The sequence below is a fragment of the Equus caballus genome, chromosome 1, assembly GCF_041296265.1.
Source record: "Equus caballus isolate H_3958 breed thoroughbred chromosome 1, TB-T2T, whole genome shotgun sequence".
Taxonomy (NCBI): Eukaryota; Metazoa; Chordata; class Mammalia; order Perissodactyla; family Equidae; genus Equus; species Equus caballus.
Window position 1 is genome coordinate 62,108,623 of NC_091684.1, and position 26,979 is coordinate 62,135,601.

At 38.5% G+C, this 26,979-nt stretch overlaps 1 protein-coding gene across 4 annotated transcripts; it reads right to left on the reverse strand.

Moving 5' to 3' along the window:
- On the reverse strand, nt 1-26,979 carry ANXA7 (annexin A7). 4 transcript variants are annotated; one of them, XM_003363481.5, is made up of 14 exons: nt 26,656-26,956; nt 18,172-18,226; nt 16,023-16,227; nt 15,318-15,428; nt 14,663-14,727; nt 14,173-14,238; nt 9,917-10,019; nt 9,601-9,695; nt 6,721-6,834; nt 6,313-6,483; nt 4,088-4,258; nt 3,933-4,008; nt 2,764-2,876; nt 1-431 (listed from the first exon to the last, which is right to left on the reverse strand). In XM_003363481.5, exons 2-14 carry the CDS (start codon nt 18,223-18,225, stop codon nt 309-311), a joined length of 1,467 nt encoding a protein of 488 aa, XP_003363529.2. In that variant the 5' UTR covers nt 18,226; nt 26,656-26,956; the 3' UTR covers nt 1-308. The 4 variants fall into 4 exon arrangements, with proteins under 4 accessions (XP_003363529.2, XP_070083574.1, XP_001503911.3 ...); XM_070227473.1 differs by lacking the exon at nt 26,656-26,956 and adding an exon at nt 26,189-26,427; XM_001503861.7 differs by lacking the exon at nt 14,173-14,238 and having other exon boundaries at nt 26,656-26,979.

A 26,979-nucleotide genomic window follows, 5' to 3' on the forward strand; every position in this document is an offset into this window, starting at 1 on the left:
TTAGAGATTGTTGTCATTTTTATTCAATTTTGTATCCTGATTAGAATAAGAACAGTGAGAATTGTGCTTTAAAAACATTGCATTATTACTATATCATTATGATATGGCTTTACAGTAATTGTATAGAGAAAAAATAACATTGGAATTAAGGCAATAACCCCATGTGCAAACCAAGCACAATACCCTGACACACTCCTTGGTAAAAAGCTCTTTTGGTTAGGCGATGGTTGATGGTTGATATTGCTGCATGCAGGTCATTGTGTTGAAGGATAAGCTTTGAATAGCTTCATTCATTTAAAAAATCCCCCCTACTGGCCCACAATGGCCAGAAGAAGCCTTCGGTAATCTCCACTCGTGTCACTTGCAATCATTGTGCCCAGGGTCTTCTGATACATCTGACTGAAAATCTGCTTTATTTGTACAAGATCAATCTGCATGCAAGAGATGATATTTTGATGTTAGAAAAAAGCTGTTAAAAGAAAACTGGTATTCATTAGAATTATTCTTAATAGTGAAAAGATCCTAATTATAATCAAAGCAGAGGGGGAAAACACCCACATGATTGACATTTTACAGCTAGCTTTCAGACTAGTGCTAGCATCACCCAATGAAGGTCTGATTCACTGTTCTGTAAAAACGTTGGATAAGAATGGTACTAGTTTCATCTATTATTCCAAAAATATTAGTCATTTAAAAACCATTTGATAGGATAGCTATTATGAGAAACAGAGAAAACAACAAGTGTTGGCAAGGATGTGGAGAAGCTGGAACTCTTATGCCTTGCTGATAGGAATGTAAAATGGTGCAGCCACTGTGGAAAATGGTATCATGATTCCTCAAAAAAAAAAAAATAGAATTAATATATGATACAGCAATTCCTCTTCGGGGTTTATGCACAAAAGCGAAAGAAGGGACTCAAATATTTGTACACCCATGCACAGAGCAGCAATGTTCTCAACAGCCAAAAGGTGGAAGAAAACCAAGTGTCCACTCATGGCAGAATGAATAAACAAAATGTGATATATACATAAAATGGAATATTATTCAGTCTTAAAAAGGGAGAAAATTCTGACACATGCTACAACATGGATGAAACTTCAAGATGTTATGCTAAGTAAAAGAAGTCACTAAAGGACAAACACTATATGATTCCACTTATATGAGGTGCCCAGAGTAGCCAAATTCACAGGTACAGAAAGTAGAATGGTAGTTGCCAGGTACTGGCAGGGGAGAGAGGAAAACGGTGAGTTACTGTTTAATGAGTATGGATTTTGAGTTTTGCAAGGTGAAAATGTTCTGGTGGTGGATGGCTGCACAACTATGTGAATGTACTTAATGCCACTGAAGTGTAATCTTAAAAATGGTTAAAACAGTAAGTTTTACGTTATGTATATTTTATTACAATTAAAAAAAATCCTGCTTAGAAAATTTAGGTCTAAGAACAAACATACAAAAAGTTTTTTTAAAACATCATTTTCTGGTTTCCTTTTTAAAAATGATTTGCCTTCTTTAGTATAATGTAGTAATGTATGTTTTCTTTCAATTAAAAAACAGTCCAATAAATACACACAATCAAAGAAAGGAAAACATTTGAGGCTATATTTAGGTACTGAGATAAAGATGAATTTCCTTTAAAAATTGTTCTATAATTAACAAGGTAGGTTAACTTTCAAGAATTTTTATATCCAATAGGATTAATCTAGCCAGCCCTGGTGGTCTAGTGGTTAGGATTTGCCACACTCACCAATGCTGCCGGGGTTCATTTCCCAGATGGGGAACCACACTACCCATCTGTCAGTTGTCATACTGTGGCAGCTGCGTGTTGCTGTGATGCTGAAAACTATGCCACCAGTATTTCAAATACCAGTGGAGGTTTACAGGTTTCACAGGTTTCAACAGAGCTTCCAGACTAAGACAGACTAGGAAGAAGGACCTGGTCACCCACTTCTAAAAAACTGGTCATGAAAACCCTATCAATAGCAAAGGAACTTCTGTGTGATACAGCACCAGAAGGTAAGAGGATGGGACAAAAAGACTGGGTAGAGTTCCACTCTGCTATACACAGGGTCACTAGGAGTCAGAATCGACTCAACAGCACTAACAATAAAAAGGATTAATCTGCATAGGTCTTTCATACAATTTTTTACATAAGCAAAATGAAAACCAAAAGTTAAATATCTTCCAGCTTGCCATAAACTAGTATTCTCCACAGACCTTCTCAAGTAGGAAAATCTCTTGGCACCGGCTTCATTGAGGTACAGTGGTCTGTTTCACTACAGCAAGCCTCTCTCATGACATGAGAAAAGTGAACTATACAACCTCTACCAGCAGCGACAAAGAGAGCTCTTTCTTTTGTTTTTTTTTTTAATTAAAGATTGGCAGCTCAGCTAACAACTGTTGCCAATCTTTCTTTTTCTTTCCTGGTTTATCTCCCCGAATCCCCCCAGTACATAGTTGTATATCTTGGTTGCAGGTCCTTCTAGTTGTGGCATGTGGGACGCTGCCTCAACGTGGCCTGATGAGTGGTGCCATGTCTGCACCCAGGATCCGAACTGGCGAAACCCTGGGCCATCGCAGTGGAGCGTGTGAACTTAACCACTCGGCCACGGGGACAGCCCCCGAGAGCTCTTTCTTAACATCATTCCTGAGGGACTGACAACCAACTGAGGAACTTTCAAGAAATCAACATTCAGGGGGGAGGGGAAAAAAAAATAAATCAACACTCAAAATCAAGTAAGGTCGGACAACAAGATAAAGCCTCACCTCACTTCGAGTGACCACAATCCTGACCAGGGTGGAGTCATCTGTGCCAGCACCTTTCATAGAGTAGTAGAGCCTCTCAGCAAAGAAGGCAGGGCGGTTAAGGGCACACTGCACTGCAAGTTAGAGATGCTTCAGACATGGAATCATGACTTGACAAATGTCCTCGCTCCAGCTTCATTTAGCACGTCTACCCTCTCTTTGATCATTTTCTATGTAATCATCTCAGAAACACATGAGGTGAGTTGAAAGGTATTCTCCCCCTTGATTTTTCTCAGCATCCATCTTTCTTTGTAGCTGCATCAGACAGGCTACTTTCAATTCTAGATTCTCTCTGGCTGAAAAAAACCATTTTCTCTCCACAGATGCAGTAGCTTAGATTCTTTACATTTTACCCCTTTCAGTGGGAAGATCCGTAGCAACTGTGCCCTCATAAAGTCTTACTTAAAAGGAATAATGACTAAAATCTGAATTCTAGAGGTCAAATATCTCATTTGGCTGAGAGAAGGATATGAGATACACTCCAATATAAAAAAGAAAACACAGATCTGAGCAAAGATTTGAGAATAAGAAATCTGTCACATTTTCTATTAAAAAAAATTACTTAGCTAAGTCTCTTCCTGTAGATGGTAGAGATATACTAACTTTACATTATTACTTTAGCTACAATTACTATAGTAATATTTGTAAGACATTCAATTGCTAATACCAATGCGTTACTAATACTCTCTTTAGTGCTACACTCTCCATGAGAAAGAAATTTCTATTTCACTAGACATCTGAACACCAGGACACCAGAAATTGAGTTTTTAATTTCAAAAGGGAAGAGTCTCAGTGGGCTGAGTAGTTGAGAGGTATTTTTTGGGGGGCTCAAAATGATACTTTGTGTGGTGGTACTTGTAGTTCCTCAATGCTTTCCCATTCACCTTAATGGAAATGCTACAACTTATCTCTTACATAGTCCTCAAAGTCCAAATAATTCCCAAACAACCCGAACTGATCACACCCCCAGCCATTCATAGGGAATTGCACGTAAAAACAAAGGTTTAGCTCTGCCTCTGCCTAAGCAGATTCCAGGGAGGCTGTATCAATTATCGTTACTTAATGGGAACAACTATCTAAATTCTCACTCATTTATAAACAAAACAAAGCAAAATACAAAAGTATCTTACAGATGGTCTTCAAACCACTTTCAACATTTCCAGAAAACTCACGGCCAACACTGCTTAACAAATCTCGATTAGCCATCTGCAAACAAAAAGTACAGTGGTTAAAATATTTTCATACCTTAAAAAAGAAGCCAAATCTTGAAAAGAAAAGCTCATACCCTGGAATAAGCCTCCATGGTAGCTTTCAGCTGAGGAAAGCTTCTTGTGGCAAGAATCATGTTAAAGCAAGACTCATCTGTCCCTAGTCTCCCCTCACCAGCTTGATAAAGACGCTGAGCATCTTCCTGAGCCAACTGGTGGTTAACATTCTGGTTCTCCTCACGATTTCCCTGCAAAAGAGAAAGGCAGAAATTGGAAGGAAGAGATACAAGTTCAATAAAAAATTTTTTTGCAATCTAGTCACTTTTGGATTTTAAGGGACAATTTGTTAAAGATTAATGCATAAAGTTTATCATGCATATCTTTCATTTCCAAAGAAACTGTACTAGTGTAACTAGTACTTTATTACACTACCAACGTTGGATTTTATAATATATGATCATGGTTTAGTGAGGTTATGTTAAAATGACAGGTTTTCAGGGCTTTGAGAGATAAATTAAACCATACAAGGTTTCCATAAGAAATTATACATAAGCACATATAGAAAAATATCTCTATTAAGAGATATAAACTACCACTCAAATAAGAAATTATAATTCTCCTTAGCCGGAATTTAAGATTAATATGCATTGTGCAGAGTTCCACTTTGTATTCATTCATGCATCCAAAAGGTATGGAGCACTTGCTTTGTGCCAGGCTGTATTAGTCAGGGTTCTCCAGAGAAACAAAACCAACAGGATGTACTAGGTGGTGGGGACACAAGAAAGACAAGGTCCCTACCTTCAAGGGATTGAAGTCAAGGAAGGGAACATATAATATGGAGGCTTCAAGAACTTCCTTTCCCTCATCCAAGTGTAATCTTAATATATAAGTATTTATTATAAATGAATACATAAATATGCCACATGAGCTCTTTAGAAGAAGCTATAAATAACTCAAGTTCTGCTCATCTGTGCCAATTTGTATACCAAACCCTTCCCTAGGAGGAGAGAGAAGGAAGGAGAGAGGGAGAGAGAAAGCTCTGGGCCTGAGCAAGACTGAAGCTTAGAGGGGCAGTTATTTTCTCCCCAAAATAGAAACACAAACACAAATGAAGCAAAGGCCGCCTTCTAGAGTCTCAGTGTCTGGCGAACAAAATGGAGAGGTGTTTCCTGAAGGTGAGAAACTGTCTTCTGAAGGGCACTGGGCACAGGGAATATATAGAAGCATATTCTAAATGGGTGACTGAATATAGCATAGAAAAAGGTGCGCAGGAAAATCTTCCCAGATTATTGTCTTTGGAGCCAAACACACAATACAGCCCCATTTTCCTAGGAAGCCATTCCTCTGCTCACTCCCCGGAAGAGGACCCTTTACTCTATAAAATGGCTGGGCCTTGAACCCTGCATACAGAGATACTCAGCACCTCATATAAAGTCTTAATAATAACTTTTTAGCATTAAATCTCTGTGCCTGCCTGTTTTCTTCTTCTTCTTCTTTTTAAATGCTAACCTACTCTCCTGCTTATAACTCTGTTGTAGGTAAATTTAATTTCCTCCCACCTATTACTTTCTTTTCTCATTTACACATCCACTCACTTTGGCAAACTATCTTTTCTGCAACTACCTCCCTTTGCTCTGAAGAGCCTCTCCTCTACTTTTAGAACCCTCAAGACTGTCCAACCTTGTGCACTAACAGAATAGCCGATAACTCCAGATACTGAAGCAGTGTGCTAGTCTTTGGCATCATCTTTTTCAAATAAATATACCCTCATCATCCCATTCTACGTGTGTTTATAATATCATTCCAAATACCCTATTTGGAGAATTTTCTGTCACTTCTCCAGCACATCTGGCGGGAATCAGAATGAGGAAAGTGCTAATCACAATATTACTGTGAACCCTGAAATGTTTTTCTGCATTTCTGGCTCTCTTCACACAGTTCTCACCTCCCATAGCATTTCAACAGCAGTCCTGCATATCTTCATTGACGGTCCAACTTAACTGGCAGTACAATGCTAAGCTTAAGTGTAGATTCATCCCCATTCTAAGACAGACCCTCCAGCTGATTTCTGATTCTATATAACCTTAAAGAGGTTAATTTCTGATTCCTGACAAAAGCCAGATCTGTAGAAATAAACCTCAATAATGACTACAAAGAAATTTACACACTGGATTCTGTGTTAACCCTCTTAAAGAAGGCAAGATTCCAAGATAGCTAAATATTACAAAGAATAAAGAATGGTAACTGGCAATGGGCAGTAAAGAACGTTCCCTCCAACAACACACATTGATGCTATACTCACCTGGCACATGGATACAAGTAAACGTTCAAAATGGCCTGATGTATCTGACCTAATGTCCTTTTCAAGGTCTCTTCCAAATTCTGATTGATAACATCTGACAATTTCTCGAATTTCCTGATTTGTTCTTGTGCATAAAATTTCAATCAATACACGTTCCTGAGTTCCTGCTCCCTGTGTGAAATGAGGAAAGGGAGAATTATACAAAGGAAAACGGAATCTCTTAAAGTATATAAATCTTACAGTTCCATCAAATATTTCTTTGGCCTCCAGACCTGAAAAGCTCTATATATTCAAATGTTATGAAATAATGTATTGATTTAGCTGTCACTGTAAATTCAGAACTGCCATAATTTATGGGGTTTGACATTTGAAATAGGATGAATATTCAAAATAAATGACATATAGTACCTTCATTGCATTCCGTAAACTCCAGGCATCATAATACGTAGCAGGCATGAACAGAGCAAGGATCAGTTCTTCCATATTTCCACTTAGCTCTGATTTGAGATCTTTGATTAAATCCTGTTTGATTACAAATACAAACTAGGTATATGTGCTCTCCAAATTTTGTTGCTTAATTTTTTTAACAGAAAAATGGAATTGAATTGCTTTAGGAAAACCTAAATTTCAAATCTGAATATTATAGACTAAGAAATAACAAAATATACATTTGAAGTTTGTTACACTCAAGCAGATGAATTTTATTCATTCTATCAATAAACAGTTAACAATAATTCTTACTATAGCTGTACCACTGTCCCAGGTACAAAGACAAAAGATACATGAAACAAAGAATAATTCAAATTAACAAAATGATAAGCAGATATTTACTTAGTATAAGAAATTGTTCTTGTTCTATGAGGAAGCAGAAAGCATCATCATCAGGTTCTTATTTATAAAAATAAGACAAACATCTAAAAAGAGATAATATAAGGCAGCCTGCACTCCAGCACCAGACAAGTAAGTAATACAGAAATAAATAACAGAAAGTTGAAACAGGAAAAGTTAAAGTGGGCTAGAGAGCTCAAAGAAAGCTTTCAGTTCCTATCTTTTAGAGCATGTAAAAATTAGCAGGTAAAGAGGGAAAAAGAGAAAGGTATTTTAGGCAAGAAGAAGGAACACAAAAAAGGAACAGAAAAGTGGTTCCCAGCCTTTGCTATGCATTCAAATCATCTGCGGAATTTTTCTTAAGAAAAAAAAATATCGGGCCGGCCCCGTGGCTGAGTGGTTAAGTTCATGCACTCTGCTGCAGGCGGCCCAGTGTTTCATCGGTTCGAATCCTGGGCAGAGACATGGCACTGCTCATCAAGCCACGCTGAGGTGGCGTCCCACATGCCACAACTAGAAGCACCCACAACTAAGAATATACAACTATGTATCGGGGGGCTTTGGGAGAAAAAGGGAAAAAATAAAATCTTAAGAAGAAAAAAAGAAAAGAAAAAAAATATCATGTCAAGGACAAATACTAAGATTCTGCACGTGATTTTAAGTTCTAAAGGAGATTATGATGTTCAGCTATGGTTGAGAATCACTAGTATAGAGACAAGAATGAGAGAATCTTGTTCAATGGTACAGTAAGATAACCAATTTTGTTAGGTGGGAATGTTTTCACAGATTAGTAAAACTAAGTTGTAACTATATGCTTGGACTGTTACCCTGAATACCAAGCTAAAGAATGTAGATTTGATTTTACATGCTAGGAGGAGTTACTGGAAACTTTTATGCAAGAAAATGACATCGATGTAGCAACAGTAGGCAGTATGGACCATGATGACAAAGAGGGTACACATGAGAACATTTAGGCTACTGAAATATTTAGGTAAGAAGTAATAAAGGCTTGAACTTGAGTGGTGGCAATGGAAATGGAAAGAAAAAAAGGAGATAGAAGACACATTTTTAAAGAGCCCTTTTACAGATTAGATCAACAAGACATAGTCAATAATCAATTGCTAGGACAAAGCAGTGCGTGGTATACAGTAAGCACTGAGTAAATACTAACTGACTGACTGATAAAGAAGAATGTGGAATCAAAGAAGACTCCACCCTAGGCTAGAAGAATAGTATTTTTATTAATTATTAGGAAGTCAAGAGAAAACGTGGCTCAGGGTAAGGAAAATAGGCTGTGAATTTAGTTTTAATTCTAAAGCAATATATGAGAAAATGCAGGACAGTATAGCACAGACTATATATGAACTAAAGAAATTCATAATATGGTAAATATTTTGGGGAGAGAGTGAGTCATGGGAAATCTAGAGTTTGTGTTGCTTAATCAGCCTTAAGGTTAAAGAAGTGGATCCACGCTAGGCGGAGAGGGAAAAGCAGAGTAGAATAGGCAAGCTGGGACCAACTGAGGGATCTCTACTCCCACTCGGAGAAAAGTAAACTGGATCCAGATGATGTTAGGAAATTTTGGGGATTCCTATCTAAATGGCAAACCAATGCTACTCAGCTTTTCCCTTTATATCTGAGAAGTACTTTTTAGCCATGGAATCTTGCTGGATTTAGTCCTGATCATCCATTCAACAAACATTACACGTGGCTATTGTTATTGTTCCTATACTTGGTGCTATAAATACAAAGATGAATATGACATGGTTTGCATGAGAGGAGCTCAGTTTCCGGAGGCGGCCAGTGAGATTAGTTATAGCGGAGGTTTTACAAAGTGCTACGGGACCACAGTGGAAACAGCAGCTAAATTCTGCCCAGAGCAATGAGAGAAACTTCACAGAGCAGCTATTTAAGCCAAAACCTGGAGAAGTTGCATCCCACGCAGAAAAAGAGGGAAAAGTGTTCTACGCTAAGAGAACAACATAAACCAAGCACAGAAATATAAAAGATCATGGTGTGTGCAGGGAATGGCAAGAAGTTGCATACAATTCTAATATAGGATATGTTTAGAGGCAGGGAGAGTAGTGGGAGATGATGCCAAGGACCAAGAATAAGCAGGGGCTATATAATAAGTCCTTGAATCCCACTGTAAGAAGAAGATTGAGAACCGAGGTACTGATCATGATTGTGGTCATAATCTATTTTCTACTGAACATCTATCACATACCAGATATAGTATAAGGTATGACTATGAGATCAAAGACTACTCTAGAATTAGAAAGGCTCTTATGAGAAATAAATAGTGAATACACCTCCCTTGGAGTCTCTCAAGTCTAGTTGTCTCTACTTTGTACTACCAGTACTAATAAAAAGATAGTATCCAACCTGACAAGAATGCAGGGACTACAGGCCACTGTTCATGCTGACCCCAGCAAAGAAAAAGAAAACAAACAAACATACCTTGCCATACATGGTCTTAAAAGCTGCTTTAATTTTTTGCCTTTGATCGTTGGAACGGTTGGCTACAATGTCCACAATTGCCTGCTCGTCTGTCCCTGAAAGAACCATACATGTTTAAGTAAGGATGAAGTCTGTGCTGGGTTCGCCTTGAGGACATCTCTTGGATGCTTACAAGGTACCTGGTGCCAGATTAAACTGAGGTACGTGCATACAGGCTCTCAAATAAACTTGGTTTACAATATAAAGCTTATTTTTTTTATTTTAGATTCAATCACTTGAACTTATTATAAATAAGACAAAAATTTGTTTCCCTTACCAAAACCCTTCATTGCTTTACGAAGAATTTCTGCATCTCTCATGGCATCGAAGTTGGCAGCTGGTCGGATTGTTCCTTGAGAGCCCTGAGTCATCGCAGCAGCCTGAGGACAAGAGGCATAAAATCCAAGTCAGTTCTTGTGGTAATCTTTTCACAATATATACATGTGTCAAATCATCATGTTGAATACTTAAAACTAATACAATGTTATACGTCAATTATATCTCAATAAAACTGGAGAAAAAAAGAAATAATATGAAAAAGATGTTCAACTTCTTTAATAAAAGAAATACAAATTTAAAAAAAATCCAAATCAGGATTCCCTGCTGACAAGAAGACAACTTAAGATTTCCCCAGTTATCACTCTTAGGCAAGGAAGCCAGTGTTTGGGTTTTAGGACAAGAATATGAACATTTTATTATCAGGGTTCATTCTGGAACAGGCAGAAAAGACCTATCTCCCTCCTGTTGATAGACAACCAAACACCAAACTTTCAGGAGATAAGATAGTCAAGCTTGTGAAATTAGTCACAATCTTCCTATGCCTTGGGCTCCTTCTTGGTAAAATAGGAGAAAAAAAAAGATTGATCCCTGGATAGTGAAGATGAGTCAGTGTTTGATTTAAAGACTATCATAATGGCTTTAGTGAAGTAGAATATGAGTTGCCCAATGAAGTTCCGAACAAGCAATACAATTTTGGTAATAGCTCTTCATTTCCTCTATGGGCCCTGATTATTAAACATGAAATAAAACAGTTTAAAATAAGAAAAGCACAAAATGAAAATGATGATTAGAGATTCCAGGAGGTACAATATCCATTGATTTTGTAAGAAAATAAACCAGAAAGCAAAAGCCTGGCAGACACCATCTTAAACAAGTGATCAGAACCAATTATCACTAGAAATGGAATAAGTCAACAATAAGTCCCTCCTGTTAAGATGCACTGGGGACACTACATTAATTCTGTGGTATTCCTGCCAAATGTCATAACCCAAATTCATGAGAAAATATAAGACCCAAATTCATGAGAAAATATAAGACCCAAACTAAGGAATATTCTACAAAATAACTGGTGGTACTCTTCAAAAGTGTCAAGGTCATGAATGACAAAGACTGAAGAATTATTTCATATTAAAGAAAACTTAAGAGACATGACAATAAATGTAATGTTTCATCCTGGATTTGATCCTGAACCAGAGAAAGACAATACTGGGACAACTGGTGAAGTCTGAATAAGGTCTACAGGTTGGGTAATAGCATATCAATGTTATTTCCTGATTTTGATCATTGTATTGTGTTTATATAAGAAGTTAACATTTGGAGAATCCGAGTAAAGGGTACAGGAATTCTATGTACAATTTTTCCAACGTTTTTCTAAGTCTGAAATTATTTCAAAATTAAAAGTTAAAAAAATTTAAAATTACAAAGCTACGAAACAATTTAATAATTTTCCTAAAATATTCAAATCAGGGCGTAAGAGGGATGAAATGAAGCAAGATGATATCTCACTACATTTTTCAAAAATTTAATTTTAGTAATATGTTTTATTTAACCCAGTATCTCTATAATATCATTTAAACATGCAATCAAAATCATTTCAAAATATAAAATGATTCAGGGGCCAGCCTGGTGGCATAGCAGTTAAGTTCACACATGCTCTGCTTCAGCAGCCCGGGGTTTGCCAGTTTGGATCTTGGGTGCGGACCGACACACACATATAAAATAGATAAAGATAGGCATAGATATTAGCTAAGGGCCAATCTTCCTCAGCAAAAAGAGGAGGATTGGCAGTGGATGTTAGCTCAGGGCTAATCTTCCTCAAGGGAAAAAAAAGATGCAACTGCTTTTCAGGCAACTGAAACTGTCCTAGAGTTACACACATTGAATATAGCAATATGCCAGCACCTGTGAGGTCGAAGTAAATGGGGAAAAGGGGGCGGGACCACCTTCCAGCAAACAGTTTTATGATCAACAATTCCTCCCACTCATCTATACTCTTATGCTAACATTTTCTTCTACCAATAAGCCTTTCTTTTTCATTTTTTACCATTTCTCTTTATTTTTTTTTTTTTTTGAGGAAGATTAGCCCTGAGCTAACTACTGCCAATCCTCCTCTTTTTGCTGAGGAAGACTGGCCCTGAGCTAACATCCATGCCCATCTTCCTCTACTTTATATGTGGGATGGCTACCACAGCATGGCTTGCCAAGCGGTGCCATGTCCGCACCCGGGATCCAAACTGGTGAACCCTGGGCCGCTGAAAAGTGGAACATGCGAACTTAACCACTATGCCACCCGGCCGGCCCCCAATAAGCCTTAACAACTATCCTTTGCTAGTTTCTAAGCTAGAAATGTAAGCAGAGAACTAACAAGAAATATTTGTATACGGTTTTAAGGAAAAACTAAAATTATTCTACTTGTAGCAAACATTCAAGAATAAAAATATTTTCAACATACTGTCTTTACATGAGCCTTACTGTAGTGAGAAACTAAGAAAGTTTCCTTTGATATAACCACTGTCGCTAAAATCTAAGCAGGGCATAAACCTTTGTTTATAATACACTGAACTAGATAGTAAGAGAAACTAACCCTCATCATGTACTGTTTGATGATTCTCATTTTCTGTCATCCTTTTCTTTCCTAAAAAACAAACCTATTCCACTTTTCTTTTTTATCTTTTTCTTTTCTTCTTCTCCCCAAAGCCCCCCAGTACACAGTTGTAGATTCTAGTTGTGAGAGCCTCTAGTTGTGGCATGTGGGATGCCCCTCACCCTGGCTTGATGAGCGGTGCCAGGTCTGCGCCCAGGATCTGAATTGGCGAAACCCCGGGCTGCCAAAGCAGAGCGGGCAAACTTAACCACTCAGCCATGCAGCAGGCCCCCCATTTTTCATCTGTAGGGGAAAATCGTTTTGTTTTGTTCTTTGTTAAAAGTCTGAGTTTGAAGTGAATCTTCATCAAGAATACTATCATCCTCCAGGCATTATACTGAATTCAAAGAAATCAGGGTCCACATTCTTGAGGTCAAAACTCTAACTAGGGGAGATTTCTCAGCACAGTAAAGCCCACACTACCTGCCACCAAAAGTTCCATCCTTTGACACCCACTTGATTCCAACTTTCCTCTTGAAAATTTGCCATAGAACTAGAATTGGCTCAACCAGGAGAGGTCACCTGGCCCACTTGCCCAACCAAGACACAAATTTTCTTTACATCTTCCTTGACACATACATGCACAACCAGCCTCTACCAGAGGGTTTCCAGTGACAGGGAGCTTACTCCTCACAAGGGAGCCTATTCCTCCACTTCCATCTAAAACCCCTTTCAAAATCTAACACTCTGTTAACTTCCCCCTACTGGTTTTAGTTCTATCTTAAGGTGGTAATTGTTACACAAAAGAAGTTGCACTGTATGTGTGTTTTACTTTTAGTGTTTTATGTTTAAAAATCTTTTATATTCAGCCATAAAATGATGTCTCAAATTATATGCATGCTTAAACTAAAATCAAAATTCTCTTAACAAATGATTAAAATAGCCACAGATTTATAACATAATTAAAAATCAACTTCAACAATAAAAAAGAGGATTGAAAGCAATTTACTATGTGCTTTGGAGGAATATTGTTTACTGTATCTGCAAAGAAGCATTGTATAACAGAGACACAGGTCTGGGGGTCAGAAGACGTAGGATCTAGTTTCAGCTTTGTCTTTCACTAGTTGTGGGACCCTGAACAAGTTTCTTAATCTCTCTGGAGCTCAAATTCATCAAATGAGGGAAATAAGCCAAAAAATGGCTAAGGTGTTTCTCTTCCAAGACTGTAATCCCTCTTCCATCCAAGCCTAAAAGAAACTTGAAAATGCTAGATCTTTATGAATAGACAGTATGGAAATAAATGAGAAAATCAAGATAAAGATAAGCATGAAAGTATACTGCTTATGTTCCTAGTAACTTGCACAGAATATAACAGAATTAACAAGGCAATTAAAGAATAAAACTTAATATTAAAATAAGGAGCCATACAGAGATGGGGCAAAGATTTGATAAATGGGAGACTTTCTAGGGCCATTGAGAAATTAATTTGATGGACATTAATTGGCTACCACGTTTAAAGCTGTGCCAAGCACTACACAGACATAAAGATAAAACAGACACAGTTGAGCCCTCAAGGAAGTGGTGAAAGACAAATACAGGAGAAATCAGAAACAAATGAAAACACATATAGGGGACCTAGTGATTAGTGAACATTAGAAAACCTTACTCACTTCACTGCTATAATCCAAAAAAACAGGAGAGAAAACAGGATAAGAAGGAAAGGATTCTGTATTGATCTGAAAGAAGAGTGGAAAGTTATAAAGGTAAAAATAGAAAATGAAACTTCACTTCATAAAACACTGCTGGAAATACCAATCACTCAGTCACCCAAGCTCATAGTTATAACTGGCAACAAAGGAAGAGGAAAAAGAACTAAAACCAATGCCAAGAACCCAAGTGAATCTCTATGAAAAAGTTATGAGATCATCATCCTCAAGAAGGGACCTATGCTTCTCTGATAAAAGTCATCAGGACACTACTTAAAGCAGATGGACCAAAGATAGCATGGAGTCTTTCAGAAGCAAAGATTAAATTCTTAAGTGACTATTATAGACCATCTCCTCTGCTTCATGGAAACCTCTAACGGCAGCAAAGGAGTGGTGCCCTTCTTGGCATTATCCAGTTACCCAGACTAAATTTAAAAGGTAGGAGCAAAAATACCTGACTAGGGTAAGGAGCTTGACCTCCAGGATACTGAGAAGGTATCTGTCCTCCAGGAAAGCCACCTACGTGTTAAAAAAAATACAAACAGGTCTTATATGATTTAATTTTTCAAAACAGCATTGATTATTATGAATATGGAAACATATGAGAATATTCACACTATATTATCACTAGGGTAATTTTTCAATATAATTTACTGGATCTAAAACCAACTTTGGTCTTAAGAATCTTTTAAATATCCATGTCCTACATAATTTCCTAACGAATAATACCTCTTTTTAATTTAAACACTTGTACCAGATTAAATTCTGATTCCATCTGGAAAGGATATCAGGATACAGTTCTGGGGGTTGTTTTATTTCTGGTACAGAAATGAACAGAGAAGCTCCTGAAGGTTTTGCTTTATGGCTTTGGGACAGATTTTTCCTTTTTTCATTGAAAAAGCGGGTCCTTATTTCCAACTTACTGATTAAACTTTTCCATAAAATTAATACATTTCATGAAACCATTCACGTATTTAAAATTACTTATAGAAGTACTTAGTATAAACGTTTACGGAAGACTATCCCAAACATAAACTAAGTTGTCTTAATGACAAGTGAAAAATTCAAAATAATTTGCGATTGCTTTTCTCTGGACAGCTGGTACCTACCAGGTAGGGGGACCTGTGCTGGGCCACCACCATAAGACTGTGAGGACGGCTGTGGATAGCCAGAAAAGCCTGCTCCACCTGGTGGAGCTCCAAACCCTTGGCCTGGAGGAACTAGAGAAAAGAATAAACAAACTATAGTGACAGTTCTCATGACTGAAGAGAAAACTTTAGAAAATTATCTACTATTAACAGTGTAAAAAAATATGCTATTAATGCTATAATAGCTGTCCCTTTTCATCTAAATTCAACTTCTCACCAATTCCTTCCCCATTAAAAAAGAAATTGAAATTTTTTTACTTCATTCATCTGCCTTACTAACGTACAATACAAAAGTGGTAATTTTTTTTTTTTAACCTTCGGAGAAAGCTGTCCTAAAGGTCACAATCATGCTAATTGAAATGTGTCTTAGTCAGTTCTTAAGATTACAAATAATCAAGCAAAGTTTTATATATTGGTTCTTTATTACCATAAGATTTATTCCAATTCCTTTCACAACAGAATTTTTGAGACTGCTCCCACCTTTCACGCCCCCTGAGAACCTTTATGCTTCTATCTCGCCAGCTAGTCCTTACTATCTAAGGGAGAGAATAGGCTAAGAGCAACTCTGACCTCACACAAAACAAGCAGGAATGATGAGAATAAAGCTGAGAAGGAAAAAGTGCTACAGCAATTCCAAACCACGACTGACCACAACCCATAACTCACCTGCGGGATAGGATGGAGCTCCCCCTGGCTGTGGAGCACCAGGATAGCCTCCAGGGGCTGGATAACCTCCAGGGGCAGGGTAGCCTCCAGATCCTGGGTAGCCACCACTTGGTGCTGGTGGGTAGGCACCTCCTCCCACTGGAGGAAAGCCACTAGAATAAGGATACTGACCCGGAGGGGGAAAAGATGACTCCTGACCTGCAGGCTGAAAAACCAGAAAAATTTTCAAATGATCATAGAGGAATATGAGCCGTCTAAAAAAAGGAACAGAGGCAACGGTTAAGGTCTAACTTGTTCTTTTACATATTAAAAGTCTCATTAGAAGTCTTGGTATCTTATACCAGTTTACAAGTATACAGTACTAGCTTGTCAGGACACAAGTTTGTCAGAACTCAGTTAAATTTAATTCTACCTGTGTCAGGCAAGAGGGGTCTGTTTCTCTACTCAGGAGTAAGACCCAGGCTCTTTCCAAACCTCAAGGCTTCAGGAACAACTCACAAAGCTCATTAGTTCCTTCACTTTCCTAGCACCTGGAAACATGAGAAAGACCCGCCTCCCTACCCTAAAGAGAGGAATTCATGGCTCTCTTGCAACACACCTGGATCTTTGCATAGTTGGGAAAAAAAAAGGTGACCTGTGTCACACATGGGGTGTGATATTTTGGACCTCAGTTCAGAACTATGTCTAAGTGTGGCAGAAACTGTCACTTGTTCACTGAACTTTCTTCCCTGGCCACAAAGCTAGAGTACATTTCCCAGATCCCCTTGCAGTTAGGTAGGACCACATGACTGAATACTGGTGAATGAATGTGGACAGAAGAAACGTAAATCACTTCCAGCCTGGCCCTTAAACACCTCCTGCCCAGTCCTCTACCCTCTCTCTTCCTTCATCTGCCAGTCAGAAGCACAGGATCCAGTGGACGACTCCAAGGCACTAGAGGATGGTAGAGCCAATACACAGAAGGAGCCTGGAACCTGACTACATGGAATAAAGCCGCTTTGCCGACTGCCCACTCCCCAACCCCCGCCCCTGCCACTGACTTCCAGGAGACTAAAGTAAGCAAGAAATGAGTTTTTATTGTGTTAAGTCATTGGGATGTTGGAGTTGTATTTCAGCAATTAGCTTACACTGACTGAAATGATTGCCAGAATCCCGTTAGTACATAGGGACCTGGGAACATATTCATAACTCTCATCTCTCCTATGATAAATTCAGGAGAGCTACATATTCACTTCACATAGGATACACACATTACCATTAATCTATATAGGCCCCTCTTTCTATTCTCACTGAGTTAGAAAGATGCCCTACATACTTATGAATATAAAATTGAAATGCATAATTCTCACTTATGCTTCAGCTGTGAGTTTAGTCCTCAGATAGACATCAACAAGGCAGAACTTGGTAGCACATTTATAAAATGCACTCCAAATACTAAAAATATTCAAACTACAAATCCGCTACAACTTGTTATCTCTGAATCAAGTCCTTCTTAATTATTTTAAACGTGCTAACACAAAGATTAAAAAACAGTGACTCATGAGATGGATTTAGCTCACATATATGTTTTATTGGCTCATACAGCATTTAACATTTTATTTATTTTTAGTTTTTTGCTGAGGAAGATTCACCCTGAGCTAACTTCTGTACCAATCTTCTTCTATTTTTTAGTATGTGGGCCACCAGCACAGCATGGCCACTAACAGAGCAGTGTAGGTCTGTGCTGGGGAACTGAACCCGGGACACCAAAGCAGTGCGCCCTGAACTTAACCACTAGGCCACTGGAGCTGGCCTGCATTTAACATTTTAAAAATTAATTTCCCAATTTAAAAAATTGGGGCAATATCACATAAAATCCACAGTTCTGGCTTTACCTGAAGAAATGGAATATCTAGCAACTTTGGTTGGCCTCCTGGCATGGCCACATCAGGCTACAGCTGAGTAGCTGCTGGCTTTCCATGGGTAAGGCAAATGCCCTCTAGTTCCCCACAACAACTGCCTTCAGTTACTTATTCTACTCAGGATCTCCGGGCATTTGAGTTTATGACCCCTGCTGTATCATATCTGTAAGATCTGTCATGGGCTAGTCCTACACAACACCTATTCCAAGGATATGAGCTATTTTAGTATTATAAGTGGCAATACTTACAGGATATCCTGGGAAAGGTGGGTAGCCTGTAGGGGGATACCCTGGGTATGACATTCTGTAACAAAAATAAAAAATGTCTTCTGTAATTTCTTATAAGGGTTAAAGCCTCTGAAGATATATATTATCATGGAGTTCTATACAAAATACACCTTTCAAGAGTGACAGGCATTCAAATATAGATATTAGGGGTATAAGCAAAGCTTATACTATGTTTCTTCATTTCACTATTCGTACCAATGGAGGCAGTATAGTGCGGTAATTCATTTTCCTCATACCACACAATTTTTGTCATATCTGAATACTACTGGTACTATTATTTATGGAATATTTTTCTTCAAGTCAATTAATTTTTCACTTAAATCTATTTTAAAAGTTTGCTATATATCACTTCCATAAATGGAAAACCTGCAACAGTTTCTTCCACAAAGACAAGGTAACATTAAAATGAATCTATAAATATTAAAATAAATGCTTCCTAGGTGCCATAGAAATCTCCTTACATGGTGATACAACCATATCATAGGTAACAATGATATAATGGTTAAGAGTTAACAATCTGTAGTCATATATACCTGGATTAAACCCTGGCTTTCTTTCTTTGTATAAACTTTTGATTATGGAGAATTTCAAACTTATTCAAAAGTAAAGATAACAGTATAAGAAACTCCATGGACTCATCACCCAGCCGCAGTAGTTACCAATTCATGGCCAGTCTTGTTTTTTCAATACTCTCACTCACTCCCCATCACTTCACTGGTTATTCTGAAGCAAACACTAGACAATCTATCATTTTAACCTATATATGCTTAAGTACATATCACTAAAAACATAACTTTTTTTTAATTAACAGGGCTGTTTTAAAAATATAATCATAATATCATCAATGTGTCAGTGTTAAAATTTCCAATTATCTTTTAAATATTTGTTTTTTATATTTGTTTAATTTATTATAGAAAATTTCAAACATTTAAAAGTAGAGAGAACAGTATTAGCTTGAACTACACAGCATTACTGAGATTCAACTGTTTTTAACATACAAAAAAAATTCTTGTTTCAACCTAATATAATGAATGTCCACGTAACCTTCATGTTCAGTTTCAACAATTATCAAATCATGATTAATCCTATTTCATTTGTACCCCAACAACTACCCTTTCCTAGATAATCTTAAAGCAAATCCCCAGACATCATATCCTTTTACTCATAAGAACTTCAATACAGTATATGTAAAAAGACAAGGACTCTTTTAAACCATAGCCATTTACCAAATCGTACCTTAAAAATTTAACAATTTCCTAGTATCATCAAATATACAGTCAATGTTCAAATTTCCCCAACTGTCTCAAAATATTTTTTATAGTTTGTTTGTTCAAATCAGTATACAAATAAGGTCCACATATTCTAATCAATTGACGTGTCTCTTGGAGGTCTCTTTTAATCGATAAGCCTCCCTTCTCCTTTTTCCTTACAGTTTGTTGAAGAAACTAGGCAGTTTGTTCTGAAATCTCTCACATCTAGATTTTGCTGACTGAATCTCCATAATATTCTTTAACAGTTATTTCCTATAAATTAGTAGTCAGATCTAGAAGCTTGGTCATATTCAGGTTAATTTTTCTGGCAAGAATACTCAACAGGTGTTTTCTGTACTTCCATCAGGAAACACATAATGACCAGCTGTCACTCTTTTTTGTGGCTGATGATTGATGCCTAGATCTAATTCTATCATTCTTCATTATCTGGAATACTTCTTGAGAAATTTCCCCTTATCAACTATACGGTTTTCCTGAAATAGTCTATATAGGAAAGACATGATATTTGCTTTTTTTTCTTTTCCTTTCCAGTTTTCAAAATGAGTTGGTTCCATAGCATACAAGATGACTAATTTTTTTATCAATTTTAATTCAAAGATGTAAACATATTTGATATATTTCAATCCACTTATTCTTCTTATTATTGCTCAATTTCTCCCATCTTTGGCCAAGAGAAGGCTCTTTACATTGCCTAATGAGTTGTTTTGACACAACTTCAGATCTCTTGGATAGTTTCCCTGCCATTTTATAGGACAAGATATTCCAGGCTTATCCTGTACTTTTCTTGCCCCAGACCTGGAATCAGTCTACTCTCTGAAGAAGGAGCCTTCTTCACTTTTCTTGGGAAATGATAAATGTTTTAAAAATTACAACTTGGGTAATAGGGGTGCTCACTACTACTAATTGATCATTGCTTCTAGGCCTTTTCAGTGTGAAACAGGGCTAGTAATACTTTTTTTTTTCTCCAAAGAAAACATTCATACTGATATTTCCAATTCAAAATTAGGATTACAAGTTTTTTTTATTTAACTGATTTGATTTTATATTTATGTATATTTTCCCTTACACTGAACTTCTTACTTCCTAATGCCTTAACACAACCACCTGCTTTATTCTACTCTGAGTTTCAGAATAGTAATACTCTAGTAGGCTGAATAATGGCCTCCCAATAGATATCCTAATCCCTGGAACCTGTGAATATTACCTTATCTTGCAAAAATAATGTGCTTAAGTTAAGGATCTTGAACTGGGGAGATTATCTTATCCAGGTGAGTCCTAAATGCAGTCACATTATGTATCCTTATAAAGGGGAGGCAGAGGGGGATTTAGTAAAGAGAAGAAAGTAATGTGGCCATGGAGACAGATATTGGAGAATGCTGGGAGCCACCAGAAACTGGAAGAGGCAAGGGACAGCTGCTCCCCCAGAGCCTCCTGGGAGAGTACAACCCTGGCAAAACCTTGATTTTAGCCCAGTGATGCTGATTTTGGATTTATGGCCTCCAGAACTCTGGAAGAATAAACCTGTGTTGTTTTAAGCCTTCAAGTTTGTGATAATTTGTTACAGCAGCCATAGGAAATTAGTACAAATACCCATATTGTTACTAACAACACATTTACTAAAAAACAATTAAAAATCCTTTTTTGCAATTTGTTTTTGGTCCCTGGGTGTCTTAGTCCATAAGGGCTACTATAACAGTATTTCATAAACTGGGTGGCTTATAAACAACAAATTCATTGCTCATAGTTCTGGAGGCTAGGATGTCCAAGACCAGGTACTAGCATAGTCAAATTTTCTGGTGAGGGCCCTCTTCCTGGTTCATAGCTGGTGCCTTCTCCCTGCGTCCTCACACAGCAGAAGGGGAAGGAATCCCTCTGGAGCCTCTTTTATAAGGCACTAATCCCATTCATGAGGGCTCTGCCTTCATGACCTTAGCACTTCCCAAAGGCCCCACCTCCTAATAATATCATCTTTGGGGGTTAGGATTTCACACATGAATTTGGGGGGGGGACACAAACATTCAGATTATTATACTGGAATATATCCCACTATGAATGTGTGGTCAAATTACTGTGTTTTAAAGACATTACTCTTAAAAACAGTGCTGCTATGAATAGCCTTGTACAGATACCACTCTACATATATTACCAATATTTGCTAATGCATTCCCAATTTTAATAGTCTTAGACTAATTTTTAAATTTGTGTACGTTCTCTGATTGACAGGAAAAGAAAGTATGGTAGTATAGTACAGTTTACCTGGGATTAAAGAGGCACTCACACATTGATTATCTATTCTGTGATAATGCATAGTGATGAAGATTTGATAGTATTCTGATCAGCAAACATAACACTGGAAATATCTTTTGGGAACCACAGTCTGCACCAGATTTTGCAAACAATCACCTGGACATCTGGTGATGTTAAGAAATTATTATATTTTTAGGTGTAATAATGGTATTGTGATTTTCATAAAGAACCATGATCTTTTAGAGCTACACACTGAATATTTACAGATAAAATGATATGATGGCTGGGAATCACTTCAAAATAACATGAAGGGGTTGTGTGGGAGTATAGTTGAAACTAGATCAGTCATGAGTTGATACTCGTTTACCCTGGGTGATGAGTACATAGGGATTCATCACACTCTTCTGTCCACTTTTGCATGTTTAAACTTAAAAAGTTTTTTTTTTTTTTTTTAAAAGACTGCTCATATAAAACAAATGGAGCTAGGGTGAACCAAAAAACCACAAACAAATCTACCTGTAGATATATGCCTTTTGCATTTGAAGAAAACACTACTAAGCTAAAGCAAATGCAAATAAACAAGAGACAAAAACGCTCAAAAGAATACTCTTCTATAGCTTTATCAAATCTAAAAGACTACTAGTGATCAAATGTAATATACCTGGCTAATATATCTATATAAAGTCAACAATCTTTTGTTTAGCATCTGCCATAAAACACTGTACTGAGTCCGGAAAGTAAAGAAACTACCAAAAGTTTAAACCAGGTTTTAAGGTGCTGGACACATTGACAAGGAAGTAGAAGAAGAATGTCAGGTGTAAGCAAAAGGTGGGACAGAACTGTAAGATGGTCATCAAAACAGAAAAAGAAGGGGCAGGGTATTTACCACAATTTCAGTTACTATTACTCCAGTATAGTTAAGTAACCCAGTATTTTTCTTTTCTTCCTTTGAAATGCCTCTCCTTCCTGTCATTTCAATTCTCATGGCCATACCCCTTAGATCAGGCTGTCATTACTTGATGCCTATTTTACTAAAATTACTTCTCTATTCATATCCTTGCTTATGCTCTCACACTTTCAGTTTTCTTGGACACCATCATTAGATAAACTTTCCTAAAATGCTGCTCTTTCAACACATTACTCTTTAGGTCAAAACTCCTCAGTGACTACTGCTGGAATATCAAATGAAAATTCATCAGCCCGACATTCAGGTTTCCTTAGTACTGGCTCCAATTTATCTATTCAATTTATCTCTTACCAATACCTAACCTCCAATGCAAAATCTCTATCTCTGAACCATTCCCAACATGCCTTTGCTTCCGCCACTGCTATCATTAACTGAGTTGGTCCTCAAGCCTGAGCTCACTCACCCCTCCCAACCTATTCAGCTCAAATCTTCTCTCTCCCTCTTTTGAACAATGTACTAGACAAAAGAGTACCTCTGAAACTTTAATATGCATGTTAATCACCTGGGGATCTTGTTAAAATGCAGACTCATTCAGTAGTTCTGAGATGGGGCCTGAGATTCCGCATTTCTAACTAAGCTTACAGGAGACGCTAATAACGCTGGTCCGTGAATCATATTTTAGTATCAAAATATTTTGGCATCTCTGGATCTACCATATAATTTGCTAAATTTTTCAATAAATGTTTTGGCTCATCTCCCCAAAACAGCTGTAAATGATTTGTATATCTTTTATATCAAGACCTCAAACAAATCCAATTCAACATTTATGAAAACCCATTATGTATTAAGCACTGTCCTAGGTACAGGGGGAAAAGCATCCTGCCTTTTGAGTACGTATAGGAAAATGAGATGATAAAGTTAAGTTCTTTTAGTGTCCCTATGACATAATCAAAGGATAGAAGCTAAAAACTTGCTAAACTGAAAATGAATGGGCATATATTGAGTCAAAGTTATAAGTTTATAAGAAAGATAATAATAAGAAAACTGTTCCAGTCAGTTCTAAAATAATCATTTGGGATCCAAAGTCATGGATGTAAAAACAGAAACAGGCTATATCGCTTTCGCTTTCTTCTTTTCTAAACCTGGTTGGTGTAAGGAGTAAAGGAAGGACAAGAGTACCTAAGAACAGTCAGATGGTCCAACAGCAAAAGAGGCTGGGGTCAAAAGAAAGGGAAAAAAATCTGAAAATAATTCATGAGAGAAATTAAGAATAATTTTAAAGGCAACAAGTAATTACAGTACCAAAGGCTACATAAGCAATTTAAATTTCTAAATCTCAGGAATTGTTTAGTGACAAAGTCCTACTTCTACATTCTTTAGCTACTATATTAAATCTTACCTTTAAGGGCCTAGAAGAATTATGTCAACAAGAGTTTCAAAACAGAATGAAAATGAAGTAAATATTCTCTGTATATGAGAAAACTTAAAGCAATTTTAAGAAAGTGAATGTGAGTGCATTTTGAAGAATGTAATTATATAAAGGACTGGAACATAATTCCATTTTCAGGGATGTACCTTACAGAAATACTTGCACAAATGCAAAATTATGTCTGTACAAGGCTATTCATTGCAGCACTATTTGTAATAGAAAAAGGTTAAAAACAACCTAAAAGTCCATCGATAAGGGACAGGTGAAATAGATTATGGATAGCCATACAATGAAATGTTATGCAGCTATTAAAAATGAGCATCTTGGGGGTGGCCCTGTGCCCGAGTGGTTAAGTTCCTGTGCTCTGCTTTGGTGGCCCAGGGTTTCGCTGGTTTGGATCCTGGGCGCAGAGATAGCAACACTCATCAGGCTATGCTGAGGTGGCGTCCCATATGCCACAACTAGAAGGACCCACAACTAAAGTATACAACTATGTACTGGAGGGATTTGGGGAGAAAAGAAGAAAAGAAAAGATTGGCAACAGTTGTTAGCTCAGGTGCCAGCCCTTCTTTTACTCATATGTGAAACCATCTCTAAATCACTAAGAGTAAAAAAAAGTAAGGTGAAAAACTGCATAGATCATTTGCAACCATACACGTAAAAAATACATTTATTTCCTTGTATATGTAGAGAATATCCCTGAAAATATACTCAAGGAAGTATGAAACAGTGGCTCCCTCCAGGGAGGAGAGCTGGGGCATAATGAGGAGGAGACATACTTTTCAATGAACCTTTTGGAATTGTGCACGTATCATCAATTCAAAAGGTAGATTAAACAAGTTTTTGTAGGGGCCAGCCTAGTGGTGTAGTGGTTAAGTTCTCAGGCTCCACTTCAGCAGTGGAGCAGTTCACGGTTGGTATCCTGGGTGCAGACCTACACACCGCTCATCAAGCCATGCTGTGGCCGCATCCCACATACAAAACAGAGGAAGACTGGCAACAGATGTTGGCTCAGGGCCAGTCTTCCTCACGCCAAAAAAAAAAAGTTTTTGTCAAAAGCAAAACACACCTCAGGGCGACTCAACAAATTACTCACTTTATCCACGGAACAACAGACTATACTGGTGAACCAGAGCTTTTATTTTCTTTTAAAAGATTTAAAAGACTGCTTTTAAAAGATTTTTTAAACGTTAAAAAAATCATCCTTGGTTTTCCAAACCATCTCCACCCAGTGAGTCAGTTACTAAAAGGGTGAGTCTCACTAGGGGAGTATCAAGATGGCAAGAAGCCCAGTAACACAAGAAGCCAACTGTTGCAAATTTATGAAACAAATATGGAACAGGAAAAGTGACTGAAGACGGCCAAAGCAGATACTACAATTTTCTAAAACCTGTCTCTTGGTTAGGAAGGACCACTTAAATCAGTCAGCAGGGTCCTTGGATAAAGAACAAGAGGCACAGAGAGCCTCTGCTTGGACAGAGTAGGCAGCCACCACGGTGAGAACTGAAAAGAGGCCTAAATTTCCAGTGGCCAAAATTCTCTACTTTCCTACCTATCTGGTGCTTAAAACTCCTTCTCTGAGTGGTAACTCATTATCTAATTAGGACAGATTATCAGATCAGCTCCCTAACAGCTGGCAGAAATTACGGAGTTAGGGGGACAGCCCCAAGGCCCAGCAGTTAAGTTCCCCCCCGGAACTTCACTCAGGGTTTCGCAGGTTTAGATCCCAGGCATGGACCTCGCACCACTCATCAGGCCACGCTGAGGCAGGGTCCCACATGCCACAATTAGAAGGACCCACAACTAAAATATACAGCCATGTACTGGGAGGCTTTGGGAAGAAGAAAACATTTTTTTAAAAAACATTGTGCAACTTCTCATTTCTGTCAGCTTACGGTGGACATCAATCATCTCCCTCTGTACAAGAAGTATTCCCACAGGATGGGCTGATACCCGCACGTTTGCTGCTGTTCAGAGAATAGGAATCAAATCCGGAATCCTATTTCCTAGTTTCTAAGAGTTATAAACCTGAGCCAGTGTACAATTTTAGGCTTACGCATTCTCTCCAACAGTTCACTAAGCACAGAATAAATTTCCCAATTTCCCCTAAATTTGCTATGTCACCGGAAAGTCTAGTCATCATCCAGACGTAGCTTTCGGCGCTGCTCGCTGGTTTCCCTACTCAGTCCTCCTTGAGGTCGCTTCAGCAGAGCCATTCTCCGGCCTCTCCCTCCACCTGTAGTCCAACTGCCTCCGCGCGGGGCGTCACTGCTCCCTCAGATCTCCGGACAGCCCAAGGGCATAGAGGATCAGCAAACATATTTTCTATGATCCCAGCCGGCCGGCTGGCCGCTGCACCTACCCCATCCCAACGTGCCTCCGTCCTAACGCCCCCGCCGGGCTGCCCGGGTCCCAAGACGCGCACAGCGAGTCGCCCACCACCCGGAGGCCCAGAGGCCCCTCCACCGCACCCTAACGCGAGGACACACGCGAGGCCCCGCCATCTCCTGAACGTCCGGCCTCAGAGCGCACCGGGGCGACATGACCCAGGGAGACGAGGGGCGGGAAGGGTAGGGGGCTCCGCTCCTCACCTCACCCCGGGGAGCAGCGTCACAGCCCAACCAGGTTTCCGGCAAGATGGAGCCGGGGGCGGGCTCAGAGAGGGCGGGGCGCCGGGGGCCACCGCCCAAGCCCGTTAGGTTGCCTTCGTAGCCGGGAACGTCCCTGGACAGAAGGGGGCGGGGCCCGGCAGGCCCAGGCGGCCAGCAGGACCCGAGCTAGGCTTTCCCTTCGTCCCCGCCCCGCAGCTCCACCTACCGCAAAAGACTCTCCCTTCGGTGGACCAGCCAGTTTTACCACATTTTTCGGTCTCAAGGACCATGCTCCAATCCCGTTTGGGCTCTCTCACGTCACTT